The sequence below is a fragment of the Stegodyphus dumicola genome, chromosome 7 (assembly GCF_044657685.1).
Source record: "Stegodyphus dumicola isolate Sdum_Otavi_A_Nest chromosome 7, ASM4465768v1".
Lineage (NCBI taxonomy): Eukaryota > Metazoa > Arthropoda > Arachnida > Araneae > Eresidae > Stegodyphus > Stegodyphus dumicola.
Genome location: NC_140774.1, coordinates 177,134,938 through 177,162,196, shown reverse-complemented (window position 1 = coordinate 177,162,196; position 27,259 = coordinate 177,134,938). Strand labels below are relative to the sequence as shown.

General features: G+C 30.5%; 1 protein-coding gene across 1 annotated transcript; it reads left to right on the top strand.

Annotated features, from left to right (window-relative positions):
• Positions 1 to 212: 212 nt before the first annotated feature.
• Positions 213 to 27,259, top strand: LOC118191623 (vesicle-associated membrane protein 3-like). The gene is made up of 6 exons (XM_035362447.2): positions 213 to 350; positions 5,621 to 5,744; positions 7,068 to 7,146; positions 11,796 to 11,875; positions 12,892 to 12,943; positions 17,344 to 27,259. Coding segments are annotated over exons 1-6 (363 nt in total). The 5' UTR covers positions 213 to 348; the 3' UTR covers positions 17,370 to 27,259.

Below are 27,259 nucleotides of genomic sequence, written 5' to 3'. Positions count from 1 at the left end.
AGAGAAATCCTGGTTCCATTTGTTTAACTAAATGCGTGTACTTAAATACAATATAAGATTTTGTAAGTTTATATTTTAATTAGTCAAAGAATTTCCAGAATAGATCCAAACTCACTTGGCTGTTCGTAAGAAAGCCTTTTTGGACACACGGAGTCGATATGTGCGCATGGATTCCAATTCATCTCTCCATCCGTGTATACAAATCGCTCCCTCTTCTCCTAGCCTGTCTCCCTTTGCCTTCCCTTTTGGAATCTTCAAAGCACCGTCCATTTTCGCCTTCATCGTTTTGGATTTGGGGGAAAGCTCGCCTAAAATACTTACATACCCCTTCAACAGAACCTTCATAATATGTAAGTAACAACAAACCTATTAGTTTGAATGTACTTCAGTGTTTTTAAGCATATTCTGTGAAATTCCTTATTGTTCCTTCTTTATCGATCCAAAGCTGTGAAGTAACAGGCTATTGAGAACTCTCACCTCCGAACCTTTTATTCGCCTCTTGGGAGTGATCTTTGGAAATGGTTAGAAAAGAATTGTTATTTAGTAATTGTTATTTTGGAAAATATTTAATTAACTCATTCAGATCTTTATTAAATGTGTTAGGCCTAATGATTCCAACAAAATTCAGCTCACTTATGGGAACGTCCGTTGTTGACCTTAAAGCCTTAAGGAATATTTATATCACACGATTAATTCGTGTATTCATTGTTGAATTTGAAATTTCTTTCACAGTATGGCTAATGGAGGAAATCAGTCGGAAAGCCAACAAGTGTGGACATACGTAGAGCAAAATTTTATTCGCTTTAATTTAAAGTACGAAACTTCAAACTATTATGGAGAAAGGTCGAAGTTCACAGTTCTCTTCAATAATGATTGAATTTTTTTAAAAGAAGAATGATTTTAAATTGATTAATTATAAGTCTTTAAAATTAGTATATATCGTTGAACACTTATGCGATTTTTGAATTTACTCATGGTTAATATGTGTCGCAGGTTATAGATGACGTCTATAAATAGTGATTTTAATTAATTTTCTCATAATATGTAAACTTTTTTGTGACAGGAATGTTTTATTTTATGCAATGTATAATTTTTGACGAAATCGTTTAACAAAAATGAAAAATACATAAAATTTATTGAAGATGTTCATAAAAAACTTTTTATTGAAGTCGTTAAATACAGTGATTGTTTTAACTTTTGCATTTTTCATTTTTTCCTTTTCTTAAGAGAAACTTCATTTATTTTTAACATGAAACTAAATTACAGTTAAATAATCAACGAAGAGATTTTTTAAATTTGAAGTAATCCTGTTGTAGCAATATTAATAATGTAATCAAATTAAATATAATTTATCTATGAACTAAATAGTATAATTTAAACTATCTATTTCTTTTTAGTTCTTTTAAAGGCTTAGAATATTTTCTGTATTTGTGTTTTCTTTAGATATGTTAAGTAGATACAAAGTGTTTTAAGCTATCTTTCAGCCTAAAGGTAAAATCTTAAGATTTTCAATTTATTGCATTATTAGTTCCTTACGTTTATTCATAATCTTCGGAGAAACTCTTCATGCATTTAATAGATAGTAAACTTTGAGATTTTAATTAATATTATTCCTCTTTAATGAAAGTGAAAACAAAGTAATTAAAAACAATTAGTAAATTTTTCTTGAAAATTATGTAGGAATTACCAAACTTTATCCATTCATAGAACATATAAAACTATAATTTTTTGGAACTCCTGTATCTTCAGAATCTTAAATATAAAAACATCTTTGAGACTGAGACAAACTGTCTACGCTTTATATTTAAAATAAAAAGAAAGTTATTATTTCATTACAATTTGACTCATAAAAACCGATTTATTTCATACTACTTTACAATAATAATTGATTCAAAAATATATTATTTAATGAATTGTTATAGTTTTAGTTTTGCAGTCCACATTTTTAATTCTTTTGAATTTGACTTTCGAAACTCTGAAATGGAATCTTTGAATTCCATGAAACACAGGGGGAAAATCAGTGATTTAATGCAATAATTTATGTTTGTAAATTTTTCCAATTTAGTATGCAAAACATCTTAACAAATATGGAAAATATAATAATAAAGTAAAATCATAATATTTATTTCTAAAAACGAGACAGTATATTTATATATTTAGTACTTAATTGTAAACAAAATAGTATAGCTATTATTGGCGTATTTGCATTTTATGTATTTATAGTGAGAGTACTTTCATAAAGGCTTATATTTAAATACATTTTTCTACGTGAAATTTAAATTCTCTCACAAATCAAGATTAGAATGTGTCCCAAGGAAATCATAAATAAAATTGGAAAGCGAATTAAATTTACATCATTAAAGAAAATTGGGAAAACCTTTCTTTATTCACCAAGGAAATAAAAAACTAAAATATACAGAAATCAAAGCATTGTATAAAAACCGTAATTCACTGAAATTATTCTTATTAGAATTATCATTTAAGCCCCATAATATCAATTCCCGTAAAATGGAATAAATAATTATAACGGTAATTATCTAATTAAAATCAGCATAAAGTAGAAAACGGAAAGCTTAGTTTTTATTATTATTATTTTAAATTTATTTTGCATTCTAGGAAAAAACGTTCTAGGAAAACTGTATGCAAGCATACAGTTTTCCTAGAACGCATGTATCGTAGCTTTTCATATTGAACAATTATGGCTCATTTAGTGCACAATATTTATTAAAAATCGTGATTCTGTGTAAAAATACTGTGCAACACATAAAAGCAATTTTTATTTAAAAATATATGAGTGTGAGATAGTATTTTAATTCATAGAAGCACTTGAAATATTTTTGCAATACCTTTTTTGTCTCAAACAAAAAATATTCATGATTCTAATTCTTAATAGTATAATATGAATAATAGAATAACATATATAATATAATATATAATAATATGATATAATAATATATAATATGATTCTTATAATAATATATCTTAATAATGTAATTCTAATAAGTTCTTATATTTCCTTACTTAGCAATTTTAATTTGCTGTTTATATACTGCTGCTAACTCAAATACTTAAGTAAATGTAAAAAAGTTAAAACAAAAGCCTATAGCAAATAAAATTCACAACTTTAAGTTAAGAGTAATATAATTCAATAACAACACTTTCTAAGAAAACATCTTAGAAATCATTAACTTATTTTCTGGCTTTTGAAGTTAAAACTGTATCTTCCAACTGGCCTGAAGATGTGATTTTATATTCTCAGATTTCTTAGTATTGCGGGTCTTTTGTTCTTATGGTAATTCAGTATAATTATTACAGGCTTGTCCTACAGACCATGCTTGAATAACAGACAGTAATGACTACATGTCGCCGAGTGCCTGATTCAAAATTTTCAATCAAATTTAATTATCTGTAACTCTATGCATAAAACGTAAAATAACGTTTTATAACAGCTTTCTCTGAATTTTATAATTTCTCTTTTCTGTCACAAATCAATAAACATATAATCATTCTGATGTGCATCTTGCCTATATTAATCGTTTTCTTGTGAATATTGTACAATACATTATGATACATCTTACACATTGCTTACTTTATGATACATCTATTTAATTAAGCTAATAAGAAGTAAACATCAATGCTTCTTAATTTTAAAACCAACTAGAATTAAGGTTACTAATTAAAAATTTTAGCTAACCGTAACTTCAACGCTTTCTTTCATTTTACTTCAATGTGGCTGCAGAAGGCCGAGTATACGTGTATATGCACTGAATAAAATGCATTAATTATCTTTCAAAAATTCGTCGAAATGTGCCTTTGTTGTAATGCGTAGATGCAACCAAATGAATGTGTTTTCTTTTACTTGAGAATCTTTCCTGACCTTCATAGTCTTTACTGACCTTGAAACGCTCACTAAGAATTTCAAAAAATTTGCAATTTTTTTAATTATCTTCCAGTAAATTTAGAGAAATAATTCCAAGTTTATGAGGAACCACGCGTTTTAAACTGTCGCTGTACACAAATCATTACTGTTACTATAATTTGAAAGGTTAAAAATAAATAAAAAATATTTTTTTAAGAATTAAATTATTCTGAAATTTCGCAATTTGCTTTCACAATAATGTTATAATCTGAAAATTGAACAATATGCCTTAAGCCCAGAGAAAACAACAGACAGCTGTTAATCGGTAAGGCTGCTTGGGTGACTGATGCTGTGACACGAAAAATGGTTATAGGCTATATAGGGTAAATATATGAATAGTGAGTTATTTAAGGACATTAAATCAAACATTGTCGAAATTGTACATAATTTAAGTCAAATATAGTTTAATAATTATTATTAATTTTGTAGTTTATATTAATATAATTTGATTAATATTAATTCATTAATCAAATATATTTTTATAACTGATAACTTACAAAATTGATTAACTTATTAATATTTTTATAATTAATTAATTTAATATATCATAATTATTAATTTAAAATTAAACTTGTAATTCATATATTGTATTATAATTTATAACAGATCTTGCTTTTCATAATAATTGCATCAAAATGTAATCAAAATTCTCAATTTATATACATATAAAATCTTTAACTTCCTTATATTCCAACAATAGGCATATTAAATTTTTGACGAATGTGGATGTGGCTCAAATATATAAAATATGATAAGATAAAAATAATATTTTCCCATATATAATTGTCATTAATAAAACTGCTAAAATATATGTCAAATATTCACAAAATACTTTATGAAAAAGTTTAAACAATTTTATCTTTCGCAATGTATAGGCCAGGGGTGGCCAAAGTGTAGCTGGCGAGCCTGATACGGCTCTCGCAGTCAATTTGTGCGGCTCGTGCATATAAAATATATGTATGAAATATGGTAAACTAAAACTATTCAGTGTCCAAAAGAAGTAATTAATTAGTTCAGACTCTTTTTACAAATTTATCAGGGATTTCTTTCTATTTAAAACCTCCTCCACTACTTCTATAATGATGTAACTATGAACTTGTGGCTTTTAGAAAACCTAGATGCGGCTCTCGAACATTCCTGAATTCAAACGTGCGGCTCTTACTGACATAAAATTTGGCCAACCCTTGTATAGGCTATTAGTTGTCAACTTTTATTTCGAAATGTAATTGCTATGCAAAATTTTCTGGTAATGTCAAAAACACCGTTTTTCTTTGTTAAAAAAATCCATTACATTTTATCTACTTAATTGACTGGAACATATGTTACATTGTTGTTATAAAAAGAGCGTTAGCTCAGAAGAGCTATTAGTCTCGAAACAGGATTTTGCGTTGAATCACTGTAAAAGGCTGAATCTGCCCACAAATATTATCGACCTGCATTATTTTAAAAGAAATTAACTAAAGGTGTATGTGCATGAATGTAGGTATGGGTATGGGCCCAAACATGGGCACCTGGGAGCCCGAATTTTGAATTTCGAATTTTGTTTTATTATCTATTTCACATTTTCACGTACTTACGTTATGCATTTAGTCAAAATCTACTTCTGAAACTGAATGATAATTAAGGGAATTTGTTAAATTTTCTATACACATGATATATATCAGCACTGCATAAATTTTCTTATTTTTGTTTGTCTCACAGGTCAGGAACGGGGACTTTCGGAGGCATGGAGGATGAGGAGCAAAATTTTCCTCAGCAAACAGAAAATGTACAACATAAAGTGGCCCACAAAAGAATGCAAGAGACCCATGCTCAGATCGAAGAAGTAAGCACGTCTCTCAAAATGATATTAACCAGAGACGTTATATTAATGATGTTGAGATATTAAGTTATTTTCAAACTATTATGTTACAAATTCAAACTTATAGTGTATATTATATTATATAATCTTAAATTCTGTTAAGGAATGTTTCTCAAATCAGTACTGGTTCTGGGTCTTTGGAAAGAAGATTTGGTGTTTTGAGATCTATATCTGTTGTTCTAATCCATTGCCCAATGCATCTATGTCATAAAGGAATAATCCGATAAATTCTAAATTATTGCTAGAGATTAATTTCATAAACCGGATAACTTCTAAATTATTGTTACAGATTAAAGTCATAAACAGATAACTTCTAAATTATTGTTACAGATTAACCTTTTGAAGACGGGATGGCCATTATAGTGGCCATAGAGTCCTCTCTTTGAAAAGACGGGGTTGACCACTTTAGTGGCCATGTCTTTTTCCCCCATTTTCCAGGCTGAAAAGTGGTGTGAAATGTCAAATTTAACTTCCCTGGGGTTTTAACCACTTATCTCTTTCAAAGGGCTTTCTTTTGCTACATAGATGCACCCCTCTGAGAATCCATTAAACTACACACAAGAATCTTTGTTGCAAATAGGAGGCGATTTCTTAAAGGGAGGAAAGCATTCGGTTCAAGATTCCCCGTCCTTTGGCAGCTTTTACTGCTACCAAAGCCCCGGCCTCAAAAGGTTAATGTCATAAACCAGATAACTTCTAAATTATTGTTACAGATTAATGTCATAAACCGGATAACTTCTAAATTATTGTTACAGATTAATGTCATAAACCGGATAACTTCTAAATTATTGTTACAGACTAATGTCATAAACCAGATAACTTCTAAATTATTGTCACAGATTAATGTCTTTCAAGATCTATGGAACTTTGATTTCACCGTGAAAGGGGTACTTTTCTGTTATGCACCTGCCCCGTTTTTTAGCTCTTGTGAAAGAGAAAACATTTGCCGAGACCCAATGATAATATTATCTAGAGATTATGTGTGTATGTGTGTAAACAAGAATAATTAAACACACATACATTTTATGAAAATAGTACCGCCAAAATGCATTGCAGTAGCATAACGAAAAAATGCTGGGAAAAGTTCGGCACTCTTCGGCAAAGATGAGAAAGATTCCAATAAAAGAAAATTATCCTAGTCTTAAAATTTCTTGTTTTAAAAATCGTTTAATGCGTCTCTACTGTAACATCAGAAAGTGAATTATGCCGGAAGAGTTACTAGCTGTTGTTACAAGCAAGTTTAGCACTTTCATTAAAAAAGAAAAGTCATAATATTTTCATTTACAGGTAACTGGCATACTGAAAAAAAATGTTGACCTTATTCTTCAAAGAGATGAGAAGCTTACAGACCTCGATGGACGAGCAGGTAAGAAAGCAATATTCTCCTTTATCTAAATAACCTTCTGTGGTACTTTTGTTACTTTTACTGAAGAAGAATGCTGTATATTGTAAACTGTTTTTAGTCTGCACACATTATCGCACATACAATTATTCGCTTGCGTTAATAACTTAAAATGGAAACCCAGGAACTGTAAGAAATAATTATTAGGTTAATCTAGTATCTGCAAAATATATCGGTATATTCCTGCATTTGGTAAACTCCAAAACATGCTAAAACTTGTGTGCACTTTTACTATCAAGCAAATTACATAAACAGTATTATTACGACAAATTTTTCATGAAAGTGTTGTATGAAACCTTAGTTCAGTAAGACTGGAAAAATCCGTTAGGTATACCAGTTTTGATGTAAATTTAATAGATAACTCTAATATGTGTAACAAACATAACAACATTACATACATCAATAGATAAATTAAATTTTTTAAAAGTTCTTATGAAAGATCATAATACACGCTCGGACCAAAAAAAACGAATCACCGAGAAGATATAAATAATATTGGACACAAATTGATACGCTTGCAGGTTTCGACGGAAAATGCAAAATTTTACACTTTGGCTGCCAATGAATATTTTGGCTGAACGATTGTCGCTACAGCGCATCTGATCTGCGCAACTGGCAGGATATTTAAGAGGAGAAATTACGATTCCAGATCATAAATTCTTCACGAATTTCATTCCGTATACTCTGGTAGACAGTAACTATGCCTCGCATACAGGTGCGCGAACGATATGCGCAGATGTCAGAATTTGAGAGCGGTCGCGTAGTTTCGCTCAAAAAAGCCGATTTGTCTTATCGGCGAATAGCTCGACATTTGAGCAGGAGCGATGCCACTATTAGACGATGTTGGTCATGGCCGCACACAGCGTCAAGAAGGAAGCGGTAGGTCTAGAGAAACGACAGAACATGAAGACCGAGCAATCGTCAGAGCGGCACTCACAGCCCCAGATGCATCATTATCATCGATTCTACGTGAAACTAATGCTTCAGTAACCGCAAGGATCATTCATAGACGGCTCACAGAAAGGGGGCTGAGGTCCCGACTACCATTGACCTCTGTACAACGTCAAGCCCGTTTGCAGTGGTGTCGGGCTCATTCGCACTGGAATGTCACTGACTGAAGTAGAATAGTCTTCAGTGATGAGTCCCGCTTTGAACTGAGACTTGATGACCAGCGAAAGCGAGTCTGGAGACGCCCCGGACAGCGGTGTGATACCAACCTGACTGTCTTCCGGCAGACAGGCCGACAACCAGGAGTGATGATCTGGGGTGCCATTTCATTTCATAGTAGGACACCTTTGGTTATCATCCGGCGCAACCTTACAGCACAGCGGTACGTCGACGAAGTTCTAAGGCCCGTTGTGTTGCCCTTCATGTCAGCCACCCTGGGCTTACTTTTCAGCAAGATAATGCCCGCCCCCACACTTCACATGTTCCTACTGCTTGCCTTAGTGCTTGCCGAACATTACCTTGGTCAGCAAGGTCGCCGGATCTCTCTCCTATTGAGCACGTTTGGAGCTTTATGGGCAGGGCCCTCCAACCAGCTCGGGATGTTGACGATCTAACGCGCCAGTTGGACAGAATTTGGCATGATATCCCTCAGGAGGACATGCGCAACCTCTATCAATCGATGCCAAGCCGAATAACTGCTTGAATAAGGGGCAGAGAAGGACAAACGCGTTACTGACTTTTTCAATTTGTGAAGCTCTATCACTTCAATAAATCATCCAATTTTTCTCAAACTGTAATCATTTGTTTTTCTGTACATGTACATGACTTCTACCGATTTTCGTCCCATTCAGATAGCTCCTTCTTGGTGCGTCTTTCTTTTTTTTTTTTTTTTTTTTTTTTTTGTTGTTGTTGTTGTAGTTGTTGTTGTTGTCTAAGAGTGTGTATGCACTATATGTTAGACTCTAAGATAAGATTAATTACATGTTATACAACAGGCTTGTTTAGACAGTGATAATAAAAGTCAGGTTTAAAATTCGATTCGTAACATTCTATTGTAAATCAATAATTGAATGGGAAATGTAAGTAATGTTAAGTGTTTTACACTTTTCATTTTCTTACTTCTCTTAACTGCTCTAAAGACATACCTTCTAGCAAAATGTCAAATATTTGCTTAAATTACGATAAGCGTTTAGTGAGTGAAACTGAAATTTGCGGGAAATAATCTCGCCTGTCTGTTCTTTTATAAAAGAATATCAAGTCCAATAATCAACGTAAACTGTAATCACAAGATTGTAATTTACGTATAAAGCGCTAAGATTCATGGCGTGCTTCTGAGAAGCTAAAAAACAGGGTGAAACCAAATTCTTATAATGAAAAGAAAACCGGAGCCTTATCATGCATACATCGATCAAAGTGAAAGACCAACTCTCTCCAACAAGATAAGAACTCTTAGAATACATTTGAGAATGCGGAAATTCTACAGATAAGAAAATTTACCTATACGCTGTAACAACAAAGAATCAAAAGAAATGAACTCGTAGAGTCATTAGTTTTTTTTTTTTTTTTCTTAAGCAGGAGAGGCGAAAAATGTGCAATGCCCACATGAGATTCGAACTTGGACCCTTCGAATATGCGGCGAGTGTGCTACCGTTACATCAAGAAGGCATGCAGGAAGGATGAAGGTACCTTATATATTCCCCCTTCTAAAGAGTTACTGAATTAGGCGATCCATTCGCCAAATCCTGGTGGTGACGAATTATTGTCCACCACCTTTTAGTTGGGGCACCACTGTATAGTCATTAGGTTTTCTCGAAGCAGAAGAGGTGAAAAGTGCGCAGTGCCCTTGTCGGGACTCGAGCCTGGACCTCTTGAATACGCGCCGCATGTGCTACCATTACACCACGAAAGCATGTTGGGAGGAGGGAGAAAATACTTTCTAAACTTATTAAAAATCCATATCTATGTAAAATTATCTGATAAATTTAAGAAGTTATAAAATCCAAAGAAAACCATAAATTATTAAAGAAAGCAGAAACACGTAAATAGGATAGGTAAAACAAAAATAAATGAATATGCCGTACATTTCAAATGTGCTGACAAAATCAAGTTACAAAACACCTACGCCTCAGACATTCTTTCTAAATGATATAGATTCTTAAAATAAGCTTCACACCTGGGCTAGCTTTCCTTTGAAGTTAGTAACCTTACTAATATAAGAATAATTTGATTTGATGTTTAAGTTTCCTTATTCAAAAAGAAATAATTTAATAAAATTATTAAAATAAAATACTCTGTAACTTCTAGGTTGTTAAATATGCACTTTCTCGATTAATCATGCGCATATAAAATGATTTTTGAACGGCACACTTCTTTCTCTGTTATAAATGTACATTCGTACCACATTTCATTAAAATCTCTCCATTGTTTTAGAAATTAGATATGATGTGCGAATTTTCTTAATTTTGCACACGAGTGGAAAAAAACATTTATGAAATTCTTCTGATGTTGTATCTCAGAATAATATAAGAAGGTTTTTGCTATATTTTTCAAATAATATGTATTTAAATTCTGGAATCTAAAAAATATAAACTTGAGGCATGTTAGATAACGGCAAGACATCTTGTATCTCACAAGAAGAATTTAATTAACTACTATATTGTATTAGTAATGGACAAAAGAAATATAGCCGTTTGCTTTTATCTTCCATTGTGAAAATTATGTACGGCATGTATACCTTGCACACACACAAAAAAAAGATCAGTTCTATATTTCCTCTTCTACTGGGCTGATTGAAGAAATTTAACTTTTGCTTTTGGTGTCTTAAAAGCGCGAATTAGGATATATATCAGATGTATATATAGCATTGTTCTAATATAGGTATTTTTACACAAAATCCGACTTAATGTAGACTGAAATGGCATGACGATTTTCTTTCATATTTCCATTCTACGACTCAAATTATGTCCAAATACTGAATTTTATAAAGTTTGGTGAGAAATGTACCGAGAAAGCTAAAAATTTATCTTGGCGCACTTTTTTCAATTGGCACCACTTAGAGAAGCCCTTAATTTATACCAACTATTTTTCTTTCGCCAAAAAAAAAAAAGGTACATCGTTCATACTTTCAAATAATTTTAACAAAGTCTAAAGCATATTTGGCGCCATTATCGCTTGTAACAAATATGGTCAATTTCAGAACGCATCGATATATAAATTCACTTAAATTTTTGGAAATTTTGAATATAAAACTCTAATTTTTTGCTGGTATGCCTAGCAATACATCTGCTTTATGATTGTAAAGATTTAATAGATTGTAATTCAAAAATGTTTTCGAAAAATTTGTTAAAAATACAAATTTTAAAAACAAATCAGAAAATAGCTGCGAATTTTGTTTGGATTGTACCTAAATTTCGAAGTGTGAAAAAAGGAATCAACCAATTTTAATAAAAAAGAGATATTAATAAATATATGCCAAATTCAATTAATATTGAGGAGATAAAATTTTGAGAACTAATATTTTAGAAACTATCCCTGCGATTTTTACAAAACTTGACACTCAAAATATTGCATTAATTATGGAATTTACTGCTTACTATAAAATAGATGTGTACTAAAATTCTAAACATCTGATGTTATATGTTTCGTACATGTTTTTCTTATTTCAGACGCCTTAAACGACGAAGCATCAGAGTTTGGAAAACAAGCTGGAAAATTGAAGCGCAAATTTTGGTGGAAAAATTGTAAAGTAATGTATCATTTCTAAAAGTAACTTTGATCACATGAATAACACGTTTTGGTATAACACGAAGTTTGATTCAAGAAAAACTGTATTAAGCTTCGGTGTAATTAATTAATTTGAACTTATCAGAATCGAATATTATCAGAAACAAGCAAATTGTTTTTATCTCATAACATAGCTGTCAAAAGCTAATAGCAGTTCCATATTAATCTAGAAGTTAAACAACAAACATCAGCATTATATTTGCCAATTTTTACAGGACTAGTTTCGATGTTTTTATGCAACCATCATCCTCAGCTGCCAAGGAGCAAATGAACGAGATAAGATATAGTGATAAGATAAGATAAGAATGGCTGGATAGGAGTTAAGCTATTGACGCCATCTATTGATGAAACAAGAAAACTAAAACATAATTCCCTCGAAAGCTGAAGGTAAAGACGGATTGGAATTAGGGTCGTTAACTAGAATAAAGACATTTTTTAATGTGAAACGCCTCTAGAAAATCTAACTTACCAATGGAAGATGTTTTTTGAATAGTTTTGGCTGCGGAAAAATAGAAATTTTCGGACCAACAACGCTGGGCAACAGAGGACTTCTGTGTTTCCTTTTTTCTAACATATGCCTCAGTTTAATAATTTAACGCAATAAAAATAAACTATTAAAAAATCCAATAGCAAATTTTAAGTTATAATCGTATTTTACAAATATGCTTAGACTTCATAAATCACCTAAATTTTCCTGCTTTAACCTAGGTAAAAATAATAATTTCTAATGTAAATTAGCTCATTTACATTCATTGAAAGTTATTTAACTTTGTTTTCAACTTCATCGTCTTCATGTCATGCAATGATTGAGTGAATTTCCAAAGCGAAAATAATAGTATTTTTTCAGGTAGGTGATTGTCTTTAACGTTTAAACTCTTATGAAATGAAAGTAAATTTCTTAAAGATCACATATTTAAAGATTTTACTATTTTGTAAATTGCATAAGGTGTTTCTTATGTACATTTCTTTTATTCATAGATGCTTGCAATCCTTATAGGAATTGGATTTGTCATCATTATAATAATAATAGGTAAGTATGGACCTGACATAAACAGAAAAGTTTTATTATATATAGCTCAAGCATACCTTTATGTATAACAAAAAATATCACTTATTTAAGGTAGCCGACCTCGTTCAAAAGGCCGATTTCGATTGAAAAACTCATTTTTTTTAAATTTAATATCTTTAAGGCCATATTCTTAGCTATCGAAAACAGCTTTTCTCTTCTTGATATGTTGATTAGAAGTGGAGATATACCGGTTTTTCTGAGATACAACAAACCAGAAGTAACTGTCTGACAAACCGGAAGTTAAAGGGCAAATTAAAGGTGCAATTTCCACTTTTTTCTGTGTTATTTATAAATTAAATAATTTTAAGCCTTTTGATATGTTTGGAGAATCTGGCAAAGTATTTTCATTATGTATTTTCTCTTTTACGTTTGCCAACAACATTTCAAACTTATTGTTTTGTTTACATTGAGCTTTCGGTATTTCTGTTCTGTGTACAAATTTCCTGCGCTAATTTATATGCTAAAGATTCATTTTTCTGCACTTTTATTTATTGTGTTTAATAATCGAAAGCTCGAGAATGCCAAAATTTATACAAAGTCATTCAAAAAAGCGAAAATTCTGATTCTCGTAATCACAATGAAACTGAAACATCTGTCTGTGAAATTATCTGGAACGTTTATTGCAAATGAAAAAAGTGATTTTGATGAATTAAAAGGCAACCATAATGTTGATGTTTCTATTCTTTTAAATATTATACTCTGACTTTGTCACATATAACGCAGGAGCATTTTTAGTGAATATTTGTGTATATAATGTCATGTAACAATCTGAAAGCTTTAAACGGAATTTTCGAATAGTTTTTTTTTTTTTCATGATTTATGTTCACAGCAACCATGATAACTCTAAACGTTCATTATAGAATCACTTGAAGTTTTGCACACACGTTTATTACATTATTATGCATAATGTAGACTAGAAGTTAAAAAATTAATCCCATAGAATTTAAGTTACATCATTTTTTCTTCAACAGCGCGTGTATTTTTTTTTTAATTTGTGTACTGACATATTTGACCATTTTGCTAGTGAATCAATATTTTCAAGTTATTCTAGTTCAATGCATATTTCTGGGTAATAAAGCCAAAAATAAATTTTCATCGACAATATTTTCCTGTCAGTGATGGTTAATGTTTTTATTAATTTCGATATAAAATTTTTAGTTTTTTGCCTACATTTCTCAAAATAATGATTTTTTATCTCTTTTACAGTGATAACATTTAAATTTGAGTACAATTCATTAAAAAATCACATAAATTCAAAAATATAGCAAACATTTTGAAAAACGCCCTTCGAACGAGGACAGTTATTTTAAAAGCATTACATTAACAAAGAATTACTTTTACAATAACAAGACCATACATCAAAGTCGTTCTACTATTTCTGAAACATATTAAATATTGTAAACACAATACTTTTTCTTTCTCAACTTTAAAAACCTTTGTGGAATAAAGAAGCTGTCTCTATAAATATTTTATTTACTGTACAGGCATACGATTTCACTCGTACAACTACTTATTAATATTATATTATTTTTGATAAATATATCACTATTTAAAAAAATAACTATTTAATCAAAATGGAAGAAGAACAATCCAGTGTAAAACTTAAAATTACGCAAATCAGCAATTTTTTTTTCGGAATAGAGTTTAAATAAAACTATCCATTACGAGAGCGATCAAGCACGAGTCCATCTTCTTCAGATACAAAAAGTTCTGCCAGATATTTTTGCATATTTTTTTAATTCTCTGAGGGTTTAAATAAGTAACTAAATTTACATATTTGTGCTATATCGGGTACACCACTATAGAGTTCTAGGTCATAATACATGTTCGTTATATTGAAGGAGAAGCGATTCGCTTAGCAAAATAAGTCAGTAGCCTTCATCACTACATAACGAGTTTTATATTTAACAAAAACAAGTTACAAGGATGCAGGCATCTGCACACAAACACGAGCAGAACTGCATTCCTAACTGATATATAGGTACGGTTACAGTTACATACATACAATTTCTTTATAATTAAAAGAGGTTTTTTATATATGAAATAATGTAGTTAAATTAACAGTGAAAAAGGAAATAATAGTTCAAAAGTTCAGTTGGTTAAGCAGCCACACTACCCACCCCCAAGTACTGTAGTTACTGACACATGATACGTAGCGAGGATTAGATCTCACTTGTTGTACCAAGACGAGCAATTTTCTTCAAAGGCTTTCTTCAAGTTGATACTTCGCTTGATAATTCCGCTGAGCTAATGATCAGAGTCGTTGAACTATCATTAGGAATAACTGGTGCTGTTGGTGAACTGTCAATAGGAATAACGGGAGTCTTTGGTAAACTGTCACTAGGAATAGTTGGCATCGGTGATACGTCGTACTGAGTAGTGAAGACTTGCTTCAAAGGGTCAGTTTCGATAACAAACTCTTTTCCATTGATCAGAATTTTTGTTTTGAAAGGAAGTTTATATTATAACGTTTGATAAGGTGATAGGGACCATTATACAGCTGCGTCAATGGTGCTTTTACTGTGCTTACAAAAACACGAGAACAAGTCTCTAAAAAGGAGGTGCAAAATAGAAAGGTTTAGTATGTGCAGAAATAGAAGCAGGAGATAAATCCCGCATGGTGTTGCACAGGTGCTGGAAGAAAACTAGTAAAATCTGTCTGCAACAGGTGGTTGGATGACTGTAAGAATTGTCCTAGTAATGGCAAAGTTGTTCCGTACGGCATCTCAGAACTAATACCACCAAGGTCATCTTTAAAAGCTGAGTGGAGACAAAGAAGAATGGGTCTACCTAGCGTGTGTTATGATGATATTTTAAGGATAGCTTAAGGGTCCGGTGAAATCTTTTAAACAGTTTATTGCTGATTGGGTGATATAAGGAAGTTCGAATGCAGCGAATTCCTAAAATCTTGTTCTGTGGAAAAATTAAATGTATCTCGAATTTTCATCCTTGATCCGTAGTTATAATTTTTGGGACTCCGAATATTGCTATTCAGTGTATAACAAATGCGCTGCCGTAATATGCTGCACATGTATCGCTTCAGGCCAGAGAGAAGAACGACCTATAAATGTTTCAAGGTGTGTATATCCCTCAGATGTAGGCAAGGATCCCAGGATTTTGAGGTGAACGTGCTTGAATCTTTGAGAAACAACAAGAGCCGATTGTAAAGTGTTATGAGTGTATCAATGAATTTTCGATGCCTTTAAACATCCTTTGTCACACAAATCATTATTGAATATAAGTTTACGAGAGACACTAACGCCTAGTTGGGATAAACAATAAAGGTCTCTAAAAACTGAGTAGAGTAACTTCTCTGGAACTGTATGATCGAACTTTTCCAGTGCTAATATTACAGTAAATTGCGAACGTTGAAACTGAAGTGATGTATCAGGCTTAGCAAGTAGATCAGATAACTGGGTATCTTTAGCCTGCTCCACAGTCATAGAGGAAACTTCGGTTGAAGCTAGGTGGATCTCATTTACCCGTCCGCCATGATATTATCGGATCCAGTAACATGTCTGAAATCCGTGCTGGATTGTGATATGAAGTGTCTGAGTTGATGAAGGGAATCTGAATCAGACCTTTTTTGAAAAAGCGAAGGTTAGAAAAAGGTTTATGGTTCGTGTACATTGTAAAGTTCCTTCTCTGCAAATTATGCTGAAATTGATTTACATTCGAATAAATTCTAAGATCCGAATAGATTTGCTATGGTTTTGGCGTCTAATTTTTGTCACCAAACTTGGCTAGAAATTGCCAAAATTGGCGATTATTTGGCGACATTTTTGTTTGATCCCTGTGTAACTGTAATCGGTCCGATTCCCATGTAACTGTAACTGCATCCGGCCCAATGTAACTATAACTATGTATGCCTTCCAAGAATTTCAAGAAATCGAAAGGACAAAAATTTCTCGGCTCCTGGGGAAAAACTGTATAAGACCGGAGAAAGCATCAGTTCTCCGTTGTTTAATTCCGAGTAGAATTCGAAGTATTGGTGGATCTCCGTGCGAGCTTCGCTCTTCAGATGCCCTTTGAATTGCGTTGTGTCATTGCATTGTTTTTAGTAGTTTGAAGTGGTGCCTTTGCATTGTTTTTAGTAGTTTGAAGTGGTAACTGCTGATTGTGCTCTATCATACTGAGAACAGCTGTGCGAGTACTTTTGTGAAAGGTTTTAAAAAAAGAGTAAAGTATTTCTTTTGGGAAAATGAATTTTATCAAACTGTCATCGGTTTTGTGCACATTCAATCCATTACGAACCGGTACCCACGTAACAATGCTTTTAATTGTGTTATTGCTCTAAATTTCATCCCTATTATTATTAATTTATCTATTTTTAACTCATTTCATATTGCATTTTCTTTCAGTATGGGCAGTTTCCAAAGAACAATGAGAAGTTTGAAAATTCTTTCTTCTTTGTCTTGAGTCATTATAATTCTATTTATGGATGTGATTTAATGGGTGTTCTTAAAGTGTACTTCTTGTGACAAGTATCTTTTCTATCTTATCGAATATATCCGTCTGTTATTAACCTGTGATAGATAAGTATGTTATATTTTATTATCATACTATGTGTCATGTGTCGTGTTCTTCAGGGATTTTGTTTAATCATTGTGCCATATCTAGTAGCGAGAGAAAAATCTATGTTATCACTTCTCTTGAATACGCTGCTGACTTGTAAGCAAAGGCATATGAAAACCATGTCCGTACTTATAAAAGTTTTGAAATTCAGGAATATAATTGCTAGTTAGTGGAATCTGTGTAAGCGATTTCGTAGTTTAAATTAAAGCAAAGAAGATATTCTGAAGTATACAAATTACTTCTAAATTTGAAAAAAATGTGTCGGGAAATGAAATGTTGAACCGTACTTTTTAAATATTCTTGTAGAAGTATTTGAGGTTCAAAATTATGTATCTTACTCATATTTACTTAATTTCAACTCATAACGAAAAATAAGATCAATATTGCTGAATCAAAATTTGCAAACCTTTTTTAATACTGAATACTCCATTACAAAGCTACAAATAAAAACGCAAATAAATATATTTATGACAAAATTGCATTTAACAGTGGCAGTATAGAAAAATAACATCAAATAACATTCTAAAATTTAATCATCACCAGTTTGTTTTAATCAGTATTATTCTTTAGCTTTAATAAAGGAATTTATTTGGTTGATTAGAAAGTAATTTCGGTTTTTTAGTGGGAAATAAAACTTAATTTTTTTCTGTGCAAAAAATTAACTTTAATCTGTCATGTATCTTCCATTCTGTTCGGTGACCCTTTGCCATTTTTCTGGTAACTTCTTGATTCTGCTCACATAGAACTTCTGGTCTTTATCAGTAAAAAAACTCAACCATAAGCAATTTGTGGTCATCGCTGTTGCTCAAATTTTTGTCCTTTAAGAAGTTTTGTAAACTTCGAAATAAATGATAACCCGATACCGCAAAGTCCGGGGCTATATGAGGAAGGCGACATCACTTACCAACCAAGCTCTAATAATTTCGTACATGTTGCTAAAGATGTGAGAAGCCTCGCATTTGTCTTGGTGGAACACGATTCCTTTGCGATTTTCCAATTCTGGCTTTTTCTCTTTGATTGCTTCCTCCAACTTCATAAGTTGTTGGCGGAAAACAAACGGAGCGATCGTTTGGTTGCTTGAAAGCAGCTTAATGTATACATCTTTGTAATCCAACCAAACTGATATCATGATCTTTTTCTGGTGCAATTTAGCTCTCGTTACGATTTGTGCTGATTTATCATGCTTAAACCACTATCTTTTTGGATTAATGTTATTGTAGACGATCCAGTTTTCATCGTTAGTGATAATTCGTTTAAAAAGAAAAGGATCGACTGCATTATGTTTGAAAAGAAAATCACAAATATTGATTCGTTAAGTGAATTCCTTTCAATTCATGTGGAACCCAAATATCGAGTTTCTTGACGAGTCCAATACATCTCATATCATTTTCAATTGCTGTGTGTGATACATACTCTTTTCGTAATCTCTCTCACAGCTATATGACTATGCGATTCAATTATGGTTTTAATTTTGTCGTCTTCACCATCAGAAGGTCAGCCAGAACATTGGTCGCCTTCAAGTGAAAGATCTCTAGAACGAAATGTTTTAAAACAGTTCTGGTATATGCGCTTCGCTAAGCAATCAATACCATAAACTTCATATCTCTTTTTGAGCCTAAGCCACTTTCTTGCCTTAATAAAAATAAAAATGTAAAATAAGTCGAAAATGTTTATTTTTGCACCCGGTGTTAAAATTGGCTGTAAACGAACAGTTGCAAACAAAAAGTGCATGGAATTTGTTCCTGTAGCAACCTAAAAGTGTCAATTGCCAAATCACAAAAAGGGAAAAAAATTGTCAGAAGAATAACGAAACGAATATAGCGCTATCAATTTGTGCAAACCAAAATTAGCTTTCTTGCCAACTCAATACTATCAGTGAGGAAGAAATATTTAACTTAAAATATTTTTAGACTAAAATAAACGTAATACTTCCATTTATTACATGTTACATAGTTAAGTATAATTTGCAAAGACTTGCAGTTAAAAAAAACTATTTTTTAATACTTCTTCTATTTTTGATCATATAAGTTTGCTTAGCTAACGAAGCAAAGATAGCAGTATATTAAAATACCTTCACTTTTATGTTATTCATCTTGATAAGTATAATGAAATTCCTCTTGATTAAGACAGAGAGCAAAACAGCTGTTTTAAGAGTCTTTCATGTTCGAGTGCCTTTTAAGTATTTTGCAAAATGGCATAAAATAGCACTATAAACGCAAGAAATGTGTGGAACAGTCTCTCTCTATATATATATAATTACATGCATACTAACAAGAAATAAACTTCGAATTCTTTAACTTCATTTTTGCCCCATCATTTTCATACTTTTGATACAATGACAATGTTTTGCTACTGCAAAGAAAATACTTTCTTTCCCTAATGTCGCTGATATTTTTAAATAATAAAAAAAGTAATGCAATTTGATTTGTTTTTATCGTTATGCGTATTTTTAAAATGGTTAAAGTTATTCAGTAAATATTCAACTGCGAAAATTTCTCTAAATTTTATTTATTTTTTAATTATTATTTTTCTCTTAAATAAGAAAAGCTTTCAATTATTTTCCTTATTCCCACTAAAGTTTTTTTGTTTTAACATGCTATCTTTTAACTGATTTTTCTATAAAATAAGACAAACCTAAAATTTATATTAATTTATTTTTGTACAAAGCTATGCTAAATATCTTATTGCCCCTTTATATAAGGACAGCGTCATTCCAAAGCCATTCATTTATGTTTTTTTTTTTTTTTGTTATTTTCCTTCATGTACATTTTCATTGATATTTATCGGTGTTTTTCTCTACTCTAAAAAAGAGAAAAATTCACATTTTATGTGACATATATCTGTAAATTCTTGCATATATTTACAACTCGCATTATACTGAAGCAAATGCTGCAAGCGTTTTCTTCTGTGAAAAATCTTTAAGTACACTTTTCAACTTTTAAGCATGCTTTGCTCGAAAGAATGATTTTACTTTTTACATGCTTTTTTTCTTTTCGTAACTATCCCACCAGCGGCAACCGAGCGGTAAATTCGCTGAACACTGGCAGTTCGGCCCGAGGCTCAAATCCCGCAAACGGGCTGTGTTTTTGTGGTTTTCTCCACCTGTATACGAGCCAGTTTCCCTTCAAAATTCCTACACGAAAGCATCCCTCTTCTTCGGCAAATAGCCCTCGAGCGCTTTGTCGTAATCAAATAAACGAAACTAAAATCTTTTTGCAAATTATCTACATGACCAATAAAATGCTCACAACCAGTTCGCATAATTTTGTATGCTACCTGCGTGCACAGAATAAAGTGCATAAATGTAATAAGTATGTATTGTTAAATTTAGATTTTAAATACTTTTACTAAAATTCCCATTTATTTAATTGTTATACTGGTTTTGGAATGACAAATGCTCATATTAATCCAATAAAGTGCAAATGATGTATGGAATTAAATAGGAAAATTATGTTCAATTCTTACACTGCACTAGAATGTCATAATGTATTATACAAATCTAATTTTTTTTTTTTTTTTTTTGCATGAACTTACTACGAAAATATTCTCTAACTAATAAATTTTACTTGATTCAATGCAAAAATTTTTAAAGCCTTTTATGTTTTCATTTCAGCCATTTTTGTACTTCAGTATGTCAGTACATACACTTTTCAGCTTAACTTCGTTTTGATATATGTATGCATGTATTATATATTCGATGGAATTAAAAATTATTTGGAACACTATAAGGCAGCTAATTGAATTAATTTTCTGAGAATTTGGGAAAACTAAGATATTTTGAATCTTAAAATTTTAAAAAATAGGAAACCATTTTCATTGTTTAGCGAATAGCAAACTGTGACTCAATATTCGTCTAGTAATATAGCGTGAGTAGTTGTGTAATAATGTGTGAACATAAGAAAAGCTTATTTGCGATACTCTTAAATACGTTTTCCGCATGCCTAGATATTAGAAGACAATGTTTATTTCACTTCAAGTAGCTAAATTATTTTTTTAATAAACAGACACTGATTTAAAAAGTCTAAATTAAGTATGTAATTGAATATGATTTCAATTACTTCACCGTTTTGGAAAGTTTATCATCATTTATTTGGAAAATTTATCTAATAAACATATCTTCACAGTAACAAATGAAAGCATAGGCATTAAATTTTTTAGAGTTGTTTGAGTATAGTTCACACAAGTTTTAAAAGATATTTATAATATTCCTATCTTATAACTGCTGTCAATTAACTGTGAATGGATTTTCCGTCGTCAAATTAATGAGCAAACACATAAGTGTATGTTAATGTCTTCCATTATAAATAAAATGAATTGTAAATATTACATAGTTAATGCATAAAAAGTCTATTATCTATTGATGTTCTTTGATAATGATGTTAAAATATTAGCGTATTTTTCAGTGTTCTTATATTAGAATAGATGCATTTTGCCTTAAAAAATTTCTAATTAACGATTTATGTTTTTATATCTATATATAGCAAATGTTAACTAATACCTCTCGTTTATATGTTTAAAATTTATCCTGTATATTATTATCTTTTCTTAAATGCATATTAAAGTGTTCCTAAACTGCAGTATATTCAACAGCTTTTTTTTATCATTATCTTTGATTCATCAAAAATTTGAAAGAGAATTCAAATTTTTTATTTTTTTTCTGAGAAATAGCTATTTATATATTTCAAAAAATATCTAAGAAGAGATCTAAGAAATACAGAATATGTAATAAAAATGCTAACTTTCCATCCTATGTTGATAAGTAAAATAAGTAAAATTTCAAATTTTTAATTGAAATTTGAAAATATTTAATTTTCGAACAAGTAAAATTATTTGAAAGCAATAGAGAAGCATTATTTACTTCACAGCAAGACTTCAAGCAACCGTCTTCTGGATATCTGTGACTCCAGTCATTCGAATTCTTATTGTTCTTTTAGGTCAAGTAAATTCCAACTTGCTGTTACTTTTTTCGTTCACTTCGAAATAACATAAAAGAAAAATTAAATTAAATGCTAAATTAATGTTTTGAAAAAGTATTAAATTAATTTAGATAAACATATGCTACCTTTAATATGATTTGTGATACTGTATAAAAATAAATGGAAAAGCAGTTATGCACTGCATATAGGCCTACAATATTTATTTAAATAATAATTATAATAAAAATTATTTTAATAATATTTGTTAAAAATATTAAAATTTTAATAAATAATAATATAATTTTACTCTTTTATTACTTTAAATCAATAAAAAAGTAATATCTAGTTTAATTTCAGCTGATTATGAATACGTTATGTGTTTTGTTTTAAGCAAAATAAAAAATAATTTTTAAATTTTTAAAGAATGATTTAATTTTTTTAATACAATAAAGTATAAACATGATTATGTGCTCATTTTAACGGCCTGTGTAAACAAAATATATTCCATTGCTGTATTTTAGTTGAACTAATTTCATTGGCTAATTTTGTGGAAAAAGTGCTTAACATACTGAATGTCTAGATACTCTGTGTTTCCAGTTTGTTAGCATATTTGAAGTAATGCCGTATTAAGTTGTGTCTATATTATCAATGCCAAACTCAAAAACATTTATTTTTGTAAATGTTTTAAATTTTTATAATCACGAAATGCAAATAAGAATAAAATGATAAAACATTTGCAAAATATTCAAGGATGAAACATCTACAATTAGATGAGCATTGAATATTTAATTAAATTCATACTTAGCACTATTCAAACTAAATTTTTACATCAATTTTCGTGCCTTATTAATATTTTATTAAATTTTCATTATTATAAGAAAAATTAAAGAGTTAAGTAAAACATTTTATGCAAATATTTAATGTTCCTATGAAACGGCAAGTGTTTATAAAATTTTATCAAGTACAGTGAAATAGTATTATTTTGTTCTGGCGTTAATTTGATAACCAAAGAATAATGAGAAAACTTTTTTTAACTTTTTGTGTGTTACCTTTATTTATAAATACCATGTTTTACATATTTAAACCATAAAAATTCAGTTCAACAGCAATATTGCAAAATAATTTTAAAATGAGATATCTTTTAGAATTTCTGATACAGAGTCTCCTGCACTGCAGATAAAAAAACAATTTCGTGCAGTGTTGCCATTTGAAAATCTTTGAAATCTTTGAAATCGTTTAGTTTGTTAATCAAAAATTCGTTGAAGTTTTACAAAATTTGAAATCAATAATAAAACAAATTCCAAATTCTAAATTAGGGCTTCCTCATGCCCATATTCTAAGGAAGATTACATTATTCAATTTTTGATGGCTGTAGATACCGTCATTTTATCACAATGCGAGAAACATAGATACATTTATGCAGATTCTTCATTATTTGATTTCTTTTAAATATAATACAGGGCTCTAATATTTGGTGACAACAATTTGAAAAGTGATTCGCTATTCATAGTTTTCAACGTAAAATGCCCAAACGAAATTAATAGTCCTTCATTGCAAATTGCCCCTTTTGGACTAATAACACATACATACATACAAATCACCAGCATACAAACGTAAAAATGACGGAAATATGATAGATAGTATTAATGTTCCATATGAAATTTTAATCTATTGCTTGAAAGCTGTTGTAATGGCAAATTTATCGAATCTGCTGTTTACTTTATTGTATGACATTAGTCTCTTCGATTATACTTTCTGTTTGAGCAAAATCTTGTTTTATCGATACGCAAATTGTTTCTACGAATTTTATTGCATCGTATTTTACATTTTTTTTTTTTTTTTTAATATCCGATTTTTTGAAGGAAAAATTTTGTACTTCATATTGAAATGTCTTTTTAAATTGTTGCAAGCAGTTTAACTTCAAACTGCAGTGTTTAATGTTGCAAATTAAGAATTAATATTTATATGGATGCAGACTTCTGTTATTAAATTAATACCTGCAGCGATATTTGCGCTGCAGTTAAAGAACCATGATTAAACATTTCTTGCTTTTCTTATTTAAAATTCTCAAAAATTTGAATGAAAAAAATCTTGAAGTAACGCTATTTTAATACTTCAGGCTGGTGTTCAAAAGAATACAGAACAAGTTACTTTCATTTGATATAATATTGCAAAACAAGAAATTAAAGCATTCATTTTGAGAGAAGTGCAGTTCACCCTTTTTCTAGAGCAATCTAATTTTAATTTCCAATTTAAAATTGCACGTTACAGCCAGCAAGCCCTTATAGTTGAAATCTCGTTTAAATCAAAAAAAAAAAAAAAAAAAAAAAAAAAAAAAAAGGAGGGGCGAAAGTATTTAATAATAAAAAAGAAAATCTGAATGCGTCCACATTTTATATTACGCCCAAAGGGGCTATTTGTGTGTTACTTTTATTTATTAAACACCATATTCTTCGAACTTAAACCACATAAAATTCAATTCAACAGCAATATCGCAAAATATTTAAAAACAGCATGCCTTTAGAATTTCTGATAGACAGTGTCGCCCGTTGGAGATACAGTAAGACCCCGCTTAACGCGGGGGATACGTTCCATCAAAGTAGAGCGTAATGCGAAACAGCGCTAAACGAGGCTATCTTAACATGTAAATAATGGGGTTAGGGGAAGATGGATAGGAAATCGGTTACGTATTAAATTTAATATTTTTTAAAATAAAAATAAAACCAAACATTTATTTCTTACAAAAATAAAAACAATATAAATGAATATACTTATAAAAACATAAAATTCTCAGTCAGATCATTCAGTCTATTCTGTGTTTCCAATTTTCTGCCTTTTTGTCAAGAAGGCATTATGATAGATTAGCTGAATGGCATATTGCGTTCAATTTCGTCGTCAATCCATATAGACAGTCGTTTTTCCATTTCCTCTATAATGTTATTTCTAGAACGGGTAATTCTAGTTGCAGAGCTTGACGCAGTTGCCGATTACAGTATTTTTTCTTTATTCTTAAAAATTGTTCTTATTGTTGAAGTTGCCAAATTCGATACAGCACTAATTTGAGATTGACGTTCACCGGAATCTAATCTTCTAATCACTTGCATTTTAATTTCCAGTGAAATGCTTTTTCTGGTTGCTTTCTTTTCTTGTTTTTTATTATCACCCATGATAAAAACTAAAGATCATAATATTTGTCACTGTATTAATCGTTATAGTATTATATAAATTTATACTTACAATAATGTCAACAAATGTTTCAAATGATAAAAATGCGTCCGTACAGCACCGCACCAAACAAGAAACACAATTACACTGTTTCGGACATGTTATTTGAAAACCTCGCGCTGCGCACAATTTCGGGGAATCCCTGGGTTGAAATAAAGAGCGCTAAACCGAAACAGCGCTAAACGAAACAGCGTTAAGCGGGGTCTTACTGTAATTTCTTTCCTGCACAGTGTTGCCATTGCTCGCTATAAAATCGTTTAGTTTCTTAATCAAAATTCTGTTAAAATTTTACAAAATGTGAAATAAAGCACAAAACAAATTCGAAATTCAAAATCCGAGCTCCCACGAGCTCATAGGTGGAGGATTATTAAAAATTTAATGGCTCTAGATACCATCGTTTTGTCACAATGCAAGAAGCGTACCTTACCTACATTCTCCTTTATTTAATATTATTAATTCTCCTTTATTTTATACCTACATTCTCCTTTATTTAATTTCTTTTATATCCGGCCTATATATTATCCGCTTAAATTTTTATGCCTTTTTGTAAAAGGTAACAGATCGGGCTAGGAATTCCCGCAATACTCCGTTAAATGAAACATTTCTACTAATCTTTTACTTCAAACATTTCTACTATATACCTAAGTGATAGGCTGTTTAACTAAGTTTGCCTCCATGCTACTAGATTAAGATTTTAACACTGTATAAATGAAAAAAGGTTGTTTTGAAAATATGAAATTATTTTTTTGGTAGGACGGGTAAACGGAGTGAAGTAAGAGCAAAGAAAAACCTAATAAAATATAACGCTTGTTTATAAATTAATATTTATCGAAATGTCGAAAAACTTTTATAAGAAATAAAAAAACACAAGTTGCATTTTATATACATATTTACTCTAATATGCTTACATAACTTGCATAAGTGTCCTAAGCACGTAATATTACAAAGGAAATTAAAACAGTTTTTGAATAAATACTTTAATGTAATATTCGGTGATAAATTTAGACGATAAAGACTGAACGGAAGACGTGAATTTTACATTATACAAATGTTTATTAAAATTAATCTTTACGATCGGAATTTTATAAAAATTCAAGAGACTAAAGATGCATTTTTATTTCTTACTAAGAACATAAAAAGTTCGGTCAAACGAGAAGTAATATGCGCTTTTGGAAAGGTGAACAAAACAGAATTTCTATGCAAACTTTTTTCCCTTTTTATAGTGTTTTCAAATTTGAAGAAATTACATTTCAGAGAGAAATAAAAAAAGTTAAAGATGCATAAATTAAGTTTGAAGTCAAACTGAGTAACATTTGTTTACTGAAATGTGTATTACAATTTATATTGTCTTTTTGTTAATAATTTTGCCTAAATGCATTTTTTCTGAATGTTGGGCAAATGTTTCAAATGAATTTTGAAATAACTATGCATATGTTAGTGTTTAGACTTAACAACGAATTGATATATACAGAATGCCATGTTATAAATGATGTTACATATCTGTCATGTTTGTGCATTTAAATTTATAATGTGATGTATGTTCTAGTAAATAAGTTTGTGC

Coding starts and splice junctions, on each gene's coding strand:
- LOC118191623 (XM_035362447.2), top strand. Junction 5,745..7,067: donor CCCATGCTCAGATCGAAGAA/GTAAGCACGTCT, acceptor TTTCATTTACAG/GTAACTGGCATACTGAAAAA. Junction 11,876..12,891: donor TTTGGTGGAAAAATTGTAAA/GTAATGTATCAT, acceptor TTTTATTCATAG/ATGCTTGCAATCCTTATAGG.